Genomic DNA, 14,613 nt, shown 5'->3' with positions numbered 1-14,613 from the left:
GTACAGTCAGTACTTGCAGACTTACAACTTCTGTTTTCATTAGAAAATTCACACAAATGTTATTTTTATTTTCCATAGAAAACATTGCCTTTAATGCAAAACCCTGATGATCTTTTAGGTGAAGCATTTTGAGGAAGAATTGAACAGATGTCTTTTGCTGGTGTGTTAGAGTAAATTGGGGAGAGTAGAGTCTTGTGCTGCTCTGGATGGACTTCTTACACCCAAGTTAGCTAGTAAAAACTGCTGGACGTGGGACATATCCAGACCTCATGGTGCAGCAAAGGAGCTCTTTCTAACTGCTGATACTCATCACCTCTGGATGATAGGATGACAGGTTTCTTACTTTGCTGTAAGGGAAAATCCTTTCAGGCTTTATTCTTTGTGTTTCCAAATGTTTAATACTTCTTACAGAGTAATTAGGTGAAAGGAAAAAAAATATTTTAACAAATTAATAGATAAAAATAATTCTATAAAAAGCAGCTAACCCTTCCTCTAGGTTTCAAACAGTGCATGCTATTGCACAGCAGAACATTTGCAGATTTAATTGTAATTTTTTAAAAAAAGAACATGATAATTGCTATGCAGAGTAGCCAGCTTGAGAATGCACTGAAGGCCTGGAAGAGCTCGCACAAAATGCTGATTGTTGTATCCCAGAATGCAAAAGCAGTACAAAGATGTTCAAATCTTGAATTGGCAATAATTTGCTAAAGCTACCCTTAGAAATGCAGCTTTTTGAGAAGGATTTTAAACTACATGAAGTACTGTAGTAAGGTGACTATTAGTGTTAAAAGTCTTTCTTGCTAATCCTTGTTGTGAAGAATGCAAAACTGAAAAACATTCTTCAACCCTTTAAGCCCATTTTTGCCTCTGGCAAACAGACCAGGGTCATACACAGTAACTAAAAGAGAGTGGAAACAGAAAACACTCTCTGCTTTCTTTGGCTTGACAAAAACTTGCATGTTCTGGTCAAAGTGCCTGAGATTTAAAATGTCAAACTTTTAGAAAATAACGAGTAGGTGTATTTTTGTCAGCATGTTCTGGTCTTTTGATGGATAGCTTCAATAGGATAGATACTTCTCAGAACAAAACAACAACAAAAAATATTGGACAAAGAGTGTGAGATAAGTCCTTGAAAGACCTATGCTTATATGAAAGAGCCATTTAAAACAGATATCACACAGTCCACTCCGGAGCTCTTTTAACATTATGCTCTGAGCAGAAGCATTCACATTTATTGTGCCTGGTTATGGAGGAGCACTTTTGGAAGTTACCAGTTAGAAACTTTGCCTCCAAAACATTACTTTGATAATCCATTTCAGAACTGGCACTTGGTTGTCAAGGCTGATAAAACAGAAAACCTGTTTTTGTTTCAGTAGATACCCCAGAGGATATAACTTTTCTTTTACTTCATTCAAAATTTGGGCATGTAATGTATGTTTGGGTATATGCAGTGTGTGCGGCTGCACAGTGAGCATGAGATGTGTTTCGTCCATTTTAGTTTTTAGTTAAATCTCTCGGTGCCAACAAGGAGGAGACTACCCTGTTACTAGTTAGGTTTCTCCTACTGAAGAGTGAAGACCAGCTATTTCAAGATACGTTTTGGGCAGGGTGTGTGCAGTCATTGCTGAGGTGTTACCTCACAACAGTCCTTCTTTTCCCCTTGTCACAGAGGAAGCATGTCCTACAGAACCAGCAGATAACCCAGATGGACCATTGTTGTGGTACCAGCTAGCACGAGTAACATCTCTAGGGTAAAGGCAGGCAAACAATAGGCATAAGCGAAGATGGATAAACTGTAGAGGAAGTGTGTTTGTGATGCTGGTCCCCCTGTGCCTCAAAGTAGATACCATCCATGACCCGATACACAAACAAAAGGAACCTTGGAGTGTACCAGGCCTGCCCAAGCATTTTGGCCGTGACTGGTACATCATCCTGTGGTGCAACAGGTAGCTTTATTAGCATTTTCTGTATTGCAAATCAAAGAAGCTGACTTTTCTCTTTCTCATTCCTTATTTGTCAGCCCACAGGCTGAGCAAAAATTTGCCATTTTGCCATAAAATGAAAAGGAAGGCTCGGAAGCTCTCTTATTCTTAAGTTTCAAACTGATAGAAGCAAAGTGGAGAAGCTAGTAAGGATGCTGAGGGCTTGGTGGCACAGGTTTGGTTAGGTTTAAACTGCAAAACTCTGACATTTGTAAGCGTCCAGTTAAAGACAACAGACCCCTTTTGCTTTTGTGGCTTTGCTTGCCAGCTACAATGTCCCATATCAGAGCGGGAGGGTCAGGAGGAGAGGAGAAAATCCATCTGAAATTTAGCAGCTTGAAAAAAAAAAAAAAAACCCAAACGTTTATAATCAGCTTGAGAGCTCAGTGGATTTGCGAAATCGTTTGGGATTAACAGGCTATTGATTGCTAATAAAACAATATTTAGCTTTGTCTGATGAACAGCAATGGAGAAAGGTGTGGGCACCTTGTCAAACAAGAGCCATTGAGGACGGATGATGGGTTAAGTGTGGGGGTCTGAGTGGCAGCGTGGGTGCCCGTTCTTCAAGGAGAACTTGTCAGTTGTTAGTGAGGCTGGTGAAAGGAAGGACGCCAGCGCCTGATGGCTGGGGTAGTATTGATGCAAGTTAGCTGACTAATCAGATTGAAAAAGTCCCATGGTATTTATGTCACTTTAATTTTCATCAAACAATTGGAGACGACAGCACTCTATTAAGAAGAGGTTGATCCAGAACTAAAGCTAAATAAATTAGGGTCTCAGTTTAATCAAATTATCCCTCTACTGGCCTTGGATTAGCCGAGGGAGACAGCGTCGGTCTAGACACTTCTGATTGGCCAATCTATTTTTTTTTAAAAAAGGAGCTGGTGCAAAGAATGGGAGATTTAACACACATAGCTACTACTCATAATACCTCAAACAAGCACCTTTTTTTTTTTTTTTTAAGAAAAAAGTGGAAATTAATATTTATCAGGACAATTTGCAGTTTTCTTGAAGGATGCTTCCATTTTCGTGTTAGTGAAAATCTGTTAAGAGAAAAGCTAAAACAAGACAACTTAGAAAAAGCTGACATAAAAATCTAAATACTAGCTAATGCTACTTAATATCTTTGATTTACAACAGATACCTTAGTTTACCTATTTAGTTTTTATTTTATTTTTTAAATCTTTTGATTACACATTTGCATTGTGCTATTGTTTACTCCCGTTATTTGTGCAGGTTTAAACAGTTCTCCTTCCTCCTTTCTTTAAACCTCTGAGAGAAGCTTTGGGGGTACCTAGATCGTCTCCAAGAAAATCATTTTCCCAAACTGTCTGGTATCTTCTGGAAAATGTTTTCAAAATTTTTCAGAGTGTGAAGCCTTGAACTCCTGAAATATTCCCAATCGGTGTGTCATTTTTCTGTCTTTTTTCTAGATACAGAAGCACAGGTAAAATAGCACATCCTTTCTGCAAGCAACTAAATTAACAGCCTGATAACTAAGAAACTTTTTTATATTAAAAAAAAAAAATATATATATATATATATAACATGATTTATATTCCCTGATGTCTTTGGAAAAGCGAAAGCAATTTTGCAAAGAAAGCAGTGTCAATGGATCTGGTCCTACACTTGATTGTGCTTTTTGATATTTTTTCTTTCTCTGACTTTTTCTAACTTGTTTTTGTCTGCTTATGTTCATCAGCATTGTTCCTCATTCTGCTGGGGCAGTCATAAATTAGGGAGAGCAGAGCTATACAAAGAAAATCTTGTATTTTTATTACGTCCACCAAAATGGAGAGAGTGGTCTGTGCTGTGATCTAGTGCACATCAAAGGTAAATCACACTGCATTTGTAACAGACGTGAGAGATATGGCTCTGTCATGTGGTCCTTCTCATTCTATAATCTACAAAATTTCACACTCTTCCTCTACTTCCATCTCAGGTGTGCTTTTAAAGATATCCTTATCAAACCCTGGAAATTTAGGCATTAAGCACTGGATTCCCTAAATGTATTTGAAAATATGTACTAATGTTCTCCTCATTTATGATTTCTAATTTTTTTTGTTCAGAAACAAATATTGCTATCTAGGGTTCAAACAATTTGTTCCCAGTTCTTGGCACAATTAAAATTTTTGCTTCAGTTAGTTTCTCCCCAGGAACACAGAGCCAAGCTGTTTGTGGTGGGTTTGTTCTCAGGGCTTAGGTTTCAAAGGAACTTTGAAAAAGTGTTGACAGCCAGTTTGTCAAAATACTTAGTGTCAGCTATTGTGACACTAAGTATCTTGTAGATATGTAAAAAATATTATGCCCCAAATAGTTAATTTTGAGGGTTTGTTTTCAATGTACAGAGCTAGCAGTTCCACTAGTCTGATGTGTTAGCAGATCTGAATGCCACAAAATGCTCATCCTCACTTGTGTTCTTGCTGAAAATGAATTGAGACCATATATATTTTTTTTTTTTTTTCCCACAGTGAAGATGTGTTTTAAGGTGAACAGTTGATTTGACTTCAGATGAGGATAGGATTGCTTTTGTAGTTTACCAAAATGATCTTTTACTCTGAGTCCAAGTATTTTTTTTTTTTTTCCCCTGTGGAAACAGATATTTCAAGATGAAAAAGAAAGTCTGAATTCGTTGCTTAAATATAATCTGTCTTTGAATATTGGCTCACCCTTAACACGCTTATTTGTAGTTTAGTCTGCATTTACCTTTTGGACATCAACAGTGAAAGTAACTGTGAAGTTCAGTTACTTTCTGTGCCCCTAAGGTTTTTGTGTGTTCCTGTGTTAGTTTGTTTTACATTAACTGATTGGCATTAGCTCAGTTGGGCGCAGTCTGTAGCACCTGAACTTGTCCTGTGCTCCTCAAGCTGCTGCACAATGCAATCCTTTTTCTTCACTGTAGGTTTGCAGGGATGGGTTTTGCTCAATCCCTCATCGAAAAATACTCAATAGTAGTGTCTGTAGAAACACTGCTACATTTCAGGCCGCTTATTCCTGCTATTTGCCCATGCTGGAAGTGATCCTTGCAGCTGGGGAGCAGGGAGAGGGATGCGGGCTACTTCAGCCCCTCTGCAGCAGCAGTGCACTTCCCTGTGCCACCTCAGCAAGCGGAGGTTGGTGGGTGTAAAAATGGCTAGGTTTCAGTCGATTTGGAAGGATAAATCAGGGTGGCAAATGGTCAGATGAGTGAACGCTGGAGATGGCAGGACTCCTCTGCCTGGTAGCAAAAAGGCATTGGATCATCTTTTCTAACAGTGCCTCGAAACAACGTTCACATGTAAGGATAAAAGCTGTGCTCTAAGTTGCAGAGGGATTGGGTGATGGATAAGAAGAGATGCCTGGTGTTTCTGTTGATTTTCTGACAGGTTGAGAAATGCTGCTTGAATGTAAAAGCAGAGAAAATAGAGAAAGAACAGGGAGCGATTGGTGAAAATGATCTGTGTAACATAGCGAGTGCCATACGAGGTAACTTAACCCTAACCATAATTTCAGGGGGAATTGTGGTGTGGGTTTTTTTTTTTTGTTTTGGAGGGGGGTGGGAGGGGTTGGGGAAAAAAAGCCAACAGGAACATGCTGAGATGAAAAACTTAACAGTACGTTTCTTTTTGCATCCTCTACTTTCTACTGGCAGCCCCTTTCCAGCCCCCCTCTAGCTGCAGATGTAGGTTTGCTTTCTCTCTCAGGCCTAATCTTCACCCTACCCTAATGTCTGCACAAGCCCTACACAGGGTCCAATGGGCGTTTGCCCAGATGAAAAAACATCTTACAGCCCACTTATCCCCTTTCAGAATTAAGGGGAATACGGGCACCATTATCAAACTACTAAGAACTGACTATGCATGTAAATCCAGATTAGCGATCCTGCTTTCAATATTAATCATTTCTCCCCTGATGATAATTATAACAATATTTTTACTACTCTTTTCTGTATCACAGCTTGTTCCCTTCTGCATGCTAAATGGCACTAAAATTTTCTGATTTATGCTTCATGTAAATCTTTCCATGCTCTTAATTAACAAAATCTAAACTCACCCTTCAGCTGAGAGTGAGTAAAGGTGTAAGGAAATCACTGCCATTAATGATGCTTTACTTGCAGTGATACCCCCTGCAAAACATGAGGTTTCTGCACCTTCTTCCACTGCACCTATCGCTGCCGTACCTACACTTTCCATTGCAGTGACAGCCTTGTGAGAACCTCCTTGTTGCAACACATCAAAAAGACATGCTGAAAAAGGCAGTATCTGCTTCTAGACCCCAGACTACTTGCCACAAAAGCTGTGCATAATTAGTTTAATAAAATGTACAACCAACTAGGATAGGAAGACTGAGTACGACCAGTAATCCCCATTGCACTGTGTAGTTTTGGGAGTATCGTTCTTGGCATGTACACCTAGCAGGCTGGGTTTAGTATCAGAGGAGTATAGGATAACATTTCAGATCATCTGGGCTTTCTAGACAGAAAATGATTTTGAAAAATTTTTTTCAGTCTTGAGCTTCATGTTTCCATATAGTTCTGTGTATATTTTATACAAGGTAAAGTAATAGCTGTTTAATAGTTTTCTCACAAATGTTTTATTTGCTCTGTATGTAGTTTCTGCTAACAGACTTTCTGTGCTTTTGAGTAATGACAAGCACTGTGGTGACACAGGTAGAAAATAAAAGTTACATGTGCTTGGAAATCCAGATGAAATATTACAGCCTACAAGTGACACGACAAGACCATATTTTGTGTGCAAACACCATCTGACGGCCTGCTGTGTTTCCAGAGCTTCAAAAAAAGTTTGAAATGCAGTAAAAAAATGTAAATATTTGAAGTTTCTTCCCCTTGGTCTGGATTATAAAATAGTAATCCATTACATTGTAAATCTTCCTGTACCATGCAAATCCCTTTATAAGGATTAGGAGATGGTAACAAAGATGATCATATTTCAAGAGGTACTGGTGCAAGCTATATGCTTCTGCTGTCATACAGTCTTCATACAGTCTTAACCCAACATGTTATATACATTGTTCCAAGTGAACAGGTGCTTTACATTTATCAAGAATCTTAATTCATGCAATGACAAAAAAAAGATTTGGTTACAAGGCTGGGCAGCACATTCAGTCTGTTATTCTCTGCATGGACTCAACAATAGCTGAGGGCGTGCAATGGAGCAAAGACTATGCAATCAGTGACCCCTTGCCCCTTCAGTGGGGGAGAATTTCAGTAAAACACAAAGAAGCTGCTGTTCCTGCTTTTGCTGCTATCAGCCCAGGGACTACGTACAGAACAGTGGCTGCTGAATCTATTTCTGTGATTAGCTCTTTGAGCAAGAGTAGAGGAAAAGTGTTTTATCGTTGTGCCATTTCTTTCGTTGGATCAGACCCTGCTTAGGGAGAAGGCAGAAGCATCTGGCTTGCCTAGATTTCTCATGTACATTAGGGGTATGCAGTGTTTTGTCAGCATATTGCACTGCTTCCTAGTCAATGAGTACTTATTGCTGTGAAAGGAAAAAATTGTATAAGGAGCTTCATTTTAGACCATTGAGCAGCATTTGAAGAATCCGTGTTATATTGCCGTATCTATAGAGGTAATTCTGAATGGATAGGGAATTTAAAAAGAAAGCAGTATTTGTAAAGGAGTCTGATTTCGTAGCTCTTAGAACAAATTTCCTTTTCAAATCTGTTGTTCTGATGATATCTAAAATCAGTTTCCAGGTGTAGGTTTTTCATGTTGCTTTGGGATTGCCTATAATGATGCAAGATCTAGGCAAGTCTGATCTCTTTATCTAATACTATTTGGAAAAGCCTTTCTTGTTAGCTGTGAGAAGTAAGTAAAAGTAGTTCCAGTATTTCTGGAAATGCTTGTACTAGTACTAGCACAGATGGGAATTTCAGTGCTTTTTGCTGCTTGAGGGTGGAAATCCGTCACTCCGTGAGCCTGGGGCACGGATTGGGATGCATGCGGGTCCCTGCTTGTTTTGGGGCAGAAGGGGCAGGTGTGTTTCCCTCAGCCCCAAACTGCGGTGAGGAAGCAGAAGAGCTCTGGTAACCTGTCCCACCCACCGTGACAAATACTAGCTGCTTCGAGCCACGAGCTCATCTTCTCGGTATTTAGGTGCTTTTAGGGGGTATTTAGGGCTATGAGGGCAGGGTGCCATCGCCCCGCTGTGCCCGAGGGGGGGCTGTGACGGGCTGGCCCCACAAGATGGCGCCGCGGCGGGAGCACCGGCCGGCTCGGCGCGCGGGAGGCCGCCGCCAGGGGGCGCTCTCGTCCCCGTCCCCCCCCCCCACCATCTCCCCACAGCCGCCCGGTGCCGCCCCTGCGGGCGCGCTGCTGACGCGGGGGGCCCGGAAGCGGCGCACGTGGGGCCGGGGCGGATGGGATCCAGGGCGGAGGGGGGCGGCGAGCGGGAGGAGGAGGAGGAAGAGGAGGAGGTGGAGGAGGAGGAGGATGAGGAGGAAGGCGCCGAGGGCCCGCCGGCACAATGCCTCTTCTGCTCCAGGTGCGCCTGCCCCCCCCCCTTCCCCCTCCGTCCCCAGTGGGAGCGTTGCGGCCGTTGGGTGCGGTCGGTTAACGGCTGTCTGCCCGCAGGGTGTTCGGCGCCGCCGGGGAGGTGTTCGCGCACTGCAGCGCCCAGCACGGCTTCGACCTCCGCGAGGCGGCCCGGCGGCACGGTGAGCGGCACGCGGCCCGGGGGGATGCGCCGTGTGCGGGGCGAGGTGGGTTGGGGTGGGTGGGTGCCGAGCCCAGAGCCTCTCAGTCACGTCCTGCTGCCTGGAGAGGAGCGCTAGAAAGCAGGGGAAATCTGCACGTAGAACTGTAAGGTCTGGACTGCTTGCAGGGTAAAACCCGCTGGAAGGGTTTTCAGTATAGATGGTGTCCTCTCTTTTCAAAGAAAGTAAATAGTTACGTGTAAACTATCCCTATTTCTGAGGTATTTTAAATATCAGTGTGTATTCTTGATGAGTAGGAACAGCTTACTTTCCATTAAGTAGAAAGCTGAAAATAGGAACAGAGGAGTACAACAACCTAAAATATCAACAAGGTAGCCTAGTAGGAGATAACCCTGGTGTAGATTTGCTTGCCAAAGGAAGGAAATACATTCTTGTAAGCCAACTTTTCATGTCTTCTGTTCTTAATTTGTGGCAGAAGTATCGGTCCTGAAGGTGGACATGTCTTGGTTTGTTCATAGAGAGTGAAATCGTAAATGGGAAATTAAGATAGGAAGATGACATTATTTAATGACATACATCCTAAGTGGAGGGTGGCCAGTTGAACAAGTAATTAGTATTCATATGATAGTAAAACTTGTGAATCTTCTGTAACACACTGTCTCTTTTTTTCTTTCATTCCAGGACTTGATTTTTATGGATACATTAAATTAATAAACTTCATTAGACGGAAAGTAAGTATGCCATTTATTACTTTAGTAATTGATGTCCAGAGAAAGCAAAATCAAGGTACTATGTTTTCAGCTGGCTTTTTTTAATAACTGCATGAAACTTTGTATTCTAGAAATAAGAATTGACCAAAAAGTACCAATCAATTGGTTTCTTTAGGTGCAAGCATAACTGTGAAGTTGTTTTAATTTTAAATGTACTTCATTAATGCAATTTATATTGTTTCCAGAAGAGAATTTTCATACTTAAAAGAAGTCCATGCCATGTTATAACATAGTGCTTTGTAGTTCGTCTTGGCCTTCAACTTAGATGTCTCACTCCAGTTATGGGTTCACCTCTTGATGACTAAGTTTCCTAGTTCTTGTGTGTGCTGGTACAAAAGAGTCTTTCCTAGGAACGTGAGCACACTGCCAGGAAGGACAGCGCTTGATCACAGAATGTAAAAATAATCTTGCTAAAGTATCAGAATCAGAAAAGCTGGTGTGAACTTACAGTTTAAGTTAGGCTTGGCTACATTTTGTTTTTATTGTAACTTTGATATATGTTTTGTTGTTTCATGAATTTATAGGTCTATGCTGAAAAACGTCGTGCACAGTTAAGCATTTTTTACTCGAATCTTCATTTTTTTTTACTTAAATCCTTCAACAATTACTTAAGGTATAATTAGCTACAGAGTAAGTCATGCAAATAGAGAAACTGAAGTCCAGAATCTGACCTCTTCTTTTTCCTAAGAAGGATTACCTTGGTAAATGCAAATACAAGAGGATGTAACATTTCTGTAAGGTGCTGTGCATGTAAAAAGACTTCATGCAATTAGGACGTTAGTTTAATTGGTTACCTCTATTGTAATCTGTGACCCTGACACAACTGAACACCTGTGTAAACTTGGTAAACTTTATGTAGTGCAATCCTCAAGGTGTCCTTCAGTGTCTGGTAGACTGCTGTGCTTAAGTGCTTGTGCTGAGTTCCATGATCCTATAACTTTCTGGATTTTGCAACACAAACTAGCTTAAAGATGTATTTTTATGCTCTGGTCACCATGGTTGTAGTGTCACTATGCTAATGTGAACACTTGATGTCAGAGCCAGGACGGAAGCCACAAGTTGTTCTTTATTGTTCTTGCTAGTTAGGCTTTAAAGCAGTATATTTCTTGGTATTTGCTATAAAACTACTTCTGTAATACACAATTTATTTTAATGGGTGGAAGAAGAAAACCCGTGCCTTGTTTTCTTGAATGGAACTGAGGGTCTGGTGTTTTCAAAGAAACTTACAAGCTCTTCTCCTTTCCTCTAGAAACCAACAGCAGAATATTTGAAATCAATCAGCAGCCCACTGCCTTGGGAGGGAGAGGAGTATCTGAAACCAGAGCTAGAAGATGATCTCCTGCTTCAGTTTGGTAAATAACTGCTTTTCAGTATGATTACACTGTATCATGGGGTAAATGTGATATTAAGAGTTGGTGTCACAGAAAGCATCAGCACTACTCCTGAATTAACTTGAGTACTTGAGAAAGTCTATCTAATAATTGAATTAACAATGTTCGGTCACTCTGGTATTTTTACCACTTGTTGTGTGCTGGTTTTTAATGTCTGAGGAGTTTATAGCTCTGTTTATTATCTGCATTCATGTATTATAAATATGACATTCTTAGTTGAGATGCTGTATGTGGTAATGAAGCAGATCAAGACTTTACCTAAACTTCAGTGGAAGATGTGTGGGGCTTATAAAGCTTCTAAATGCAAATACTTAAAATCAGGTGCTTTGAATCAAAAATGTACAAGTGAGGAGCAAGCAATCTGCTGTGTTCGAAGAGCTTCATATCTTTTACGCTGGGTCTTTGGACCAACCAAGTGTAAGATAATACAATTGCATAGAAGAGTTCTGCCTCTAGTGGTTTTAATGATATGTTTGTTAAAAGGTCTTGAGGGAATTCCGTTTGACTTCTGAACTTGCGTTTGCTATCTATGGTCTTCCAGCTCTGTCTCTGTTTTGCACTTCATTGTGCACCTTTCTTTCCCCTAAACCATAAGGTACTCAGGGCTTCTGGAATTTTTCTGCTCTATATAGTCTGTCCTTTTGCAAACAAGCCCTGCTGCGTGATGACACAGATAGAGGACATGGATGGGTTACTTCAGGGATTTCACATTTCACTGTGCACTTCAGTCTAATGTGCACTCTGTGCCCATGTTACTCTCTTCTGCAGTGCTTGGTGTTCTCAGCTACCTTAGTGGTTGCTGAGAGTTATGGATAATATGAGCATCTGCAAATTGTGCTTTAAATACCTGCTTTGTTTCAGTCTCATGGAACAAATAGTTTGTTGTCTTTTACAGATGAGCATAGCTGTGATTTTTCTATTTTTAAATGAAGTCTCTTGCCTGACAAGCTGGCAGTAGCTTCCTACTACATCCAGAAACATAGCAGCACTGTTTTCTGATGCACTGATGTCTGTTGAATTCCACAGATGCATTTAGCAAGAGGTGAATGGGTCCTACTGCTGAATTTGAGTTGTGGTGCTTAAAAATAATGTTTCATCTAGATTTCTTCTACTTAAACTTTTCTGAGTTCTGTATGAGGAAAAATACAGAGTAGCACCGTAATTAACTAAAGCTAAACCTAATGTCTCATTTATCAATTATCAAACACAGATACCTGAAGAAGTCCAAGTTGGGGATTTATTTGCTTTGTTAACTCTGAGCTCACTTCTGACATCATGCTTTTAGTGAGTAGATTTGTGTTCTGCAGTTAGTCCTGTCAAACTCAGTGATGTTTCTTGTAAAACACACTATTTGCACATTATCCAAAGACAGAAAGAGTAACATTGGTAATGTAATGCATTTATGAGCATATGTTTTTTCTTCTTCCCCATCAGATATAGAAGATTTGTGTGAACCCGCCGACGTGTGTTCTAATGGTTTAAATGATATGACAGTGCTTGAACAATTAAAATGTGCAGAACACAGAGCAAGACTCGCAGAAGCAGCCTTGGCTAGAGCACAAGAAGATCTTCAAAAAATGAAGTAAGAGCTTGAATTGAGACAAAAAATAGCCAGATGTAGATCAGCTGAAGCAGAGCAGTTCTAAATTATGGGCAGACCAACCACTTGCCCTGTAGTAGCCTACGTGCCGTAATTCGTAGTGATGCTGATCTCTGCTGTAGGTTACTGTATCGAAAGAGACCATGGACAGATGTTTCCGTTCAGGTAGATGATACAGTGCTCCCCTTGACAGAATAAAAGGAGCTCATGAGCGGAATGTGGAGCAAGAAGAGCATGAGGGACCTTAATCTATGGGAACTTGATTTTCTACTGTCCTCTGTCATGGAAATAGGTGTATACCAGTATTTAGAAGGTTGGTTGCCTGTCTCTGTCTTCAGGAGCTAAAGCTAGGTCCAGGAGCTTTCTCACGCTTCACCTATCTGCAGACCCTTTGTGGGAGACTAACTGTAACTTGTTTCAGTTGCAGTGTGATTGTATTATGCAGATGTTGCTCTTTAAGGTGTGGAAAAAATGTAAGGTGTTCTAATGACTGGTCAGGATCAGTCGTACAGCTCCCTAGAAATTGTTGCTTTCTAAGCATGGGAGTACGTGAGGACACCTACTAAATGAGTGTAAGATAATTGATGCAGAAATGTTTTTCAAGGCTTTCCAGGCTCAGCAGACTTGTTTGTGATGTAATGGAAGGGGATACAATTTCAAAATGGGTAGCTGGCGGCCTTTCTTTCCCCACAAATGGTAACAGTTATTATGTAAGTCAGGTCACCTTTAGCATTTGATATGATTTAGAGATAAGAGCATGACTTGTATAGCTGACTTTTTATTCCGTTTGTGTACTCTTTAGTGATGATGGTTTTTATTTGTATTTGTTTCTTGATTAAAAAGGTAGAGGGAATTTCCGCATCTAGGGTTCTTGTTTGGTACTTGTGTTGCATACGTAGGCTGGGGGAACTCTTGGCTGAATCCAGTTAAAGTAATTTCAAGTCTGAAATTAAGTTTAAGTTGTACAAAATGTTAATTTTAATTGTATGCCATAGATTTTAAGTTGTATAAGTTGCCGTTTTTATAACTTCAATCATTATTCAAAAAAAAAAAAAAGGAATAAAAACATGAACTAGTACGTTAAAGACCAATATTAAAAATAAGATCTGTATCCTACCTATATGTCAGGAAGTATAAGAAGTTTCTAATATCGACAGCCTTGTAGTGTGAGTTCCCTTACCACCTTCTCTTCCCCATCCAAGCTAAGCACAGAAGTCTTTAAAATCTCAGGACTGAAATAGTAATTTTGTTGTCTTGTAAGGATGGTATTGGTAACAAGGTGTTACGGGGAGCTTCTGTAGATTCCTATGTAAGAAAATATGGCTTTAGTTAAAGGTCAGTGATGGCTGCTTTGGAGTGGTCTAGGTCAGACTGCAGAACTTGAAGGGATACCGTTTGGCTGAAGCACTTTTGCTGTTCCGCATGATTTCATATTGAAGTGTCAGTTAAAACATTATAGTATGGGTTGTTCAGTTGTCACCCATAATTTTAGTTTTCATGATAAAACTGTAGGTATGGGTTCTTTCATCCAAAATTCTTCTAAAATGTTCATCAATTCTTTCTTGGAGAAGTGAGAACTTAGCATACATATAAGGAGTACAAGGCCATGGAAGAGGAAAGTAAGTATGGCATGTGAATAAAAACGGAATTAAAATAACTTGAATTTTAAGCTCAGAGTTAGCTTCACTCTGATACTGCGAGTTTGAAGTGCGTCCTTCAACCTTACGGGAGTCATTCACCTATCTATACATGATTTATAGTTCTGAAGTGCTGTTTGTGGTATTGAGTCCATAACTGCATTACATACACAAAACAGACATTGTCGCCCTGTAGACTTTTACCACGGTGGTACTAGCTTTTGTGCTAGGAAGTGCCAAGCAAGGAGTTTCTACTTAAAAATAGAAATGAAATCTGAATTGGATTAAACTGTGGCTGGCACACAGATGAATACAGCAACTGTTTCACTGCTAACGCCACTTGAAGTAAGAGAGAAGCGTGGATAGGTAATGCGGCAAGAGTGGTGCATCATCGTGCAGCAGCCTCCAGGAGCCAGCAGAGGGAGATTGTGCACATTTAAAGCTGAAGCCGGGCCCATTGTTGTAAAAGCCCCTGTGCAGTCTGGATTCCTTATCTCTTTCAAGCTCTCTCTCCCCCCCCCCCGCTTCCTTTTCATGGTCCCATAAACATGTCTCAAGGGTGTATTTCAAATTGAT

General features: G+C 40.5%; 1 protein-coding gene across 4 annotated transcripts in view; it reads left to right on the top strand.

Moving 5' to 3' along the window:
- Positions 1-14,613, top strand: part of PRMT3 (protein arginine methyltransferase 3) — a 155,527-nt gene that overhangs the window by 92,237 nt on the left and 48,677 nt on the right. For 3 of the 4 annotated variants that reach the window (XM_084520339.1, XM_084520340.1, XM_084520341.1), the window contains exons 2-5: positions 8,557-8,639; positions 9,321-9,370; positions 10,659-10,761; positions 12,235-12,382. In XM_084520339.1, the coding sequence (XP_084376465.1) occupies positions 8,557-8,639; positions 9,321-9,370; positions 10,659-10,761; positions 12,235-12,382 (384 nt within the window). Of the gene's footprint in view, positions 1-8,382; positions 8,468-8,556; positions 8,640-9,320; positions 9,371-10,658; positions 10,762-12,234; positions 12,383-14,613 lie in introns of those variants that run through there. The other variant, XM_084520342.1, reaches the window with a different exon arrangement.

The sequence above is a fragment of the Aythya ferina genome, assembly GCF_964211825.1.
Source record: "Aythya ferina genome assembly, chromosome: 5".
Classification (NCBI taxonomy): domain Eukaryota; kingdom Metazoa; phylum Chordata; class Aves; order Anseriformes; family Anatidae; genus Aythya; species Aythya ferina.
Note: the sequence above shows the minus strand (reverse complement) of the source record. Positions and strands in the feature narration are given on the sequence as shown.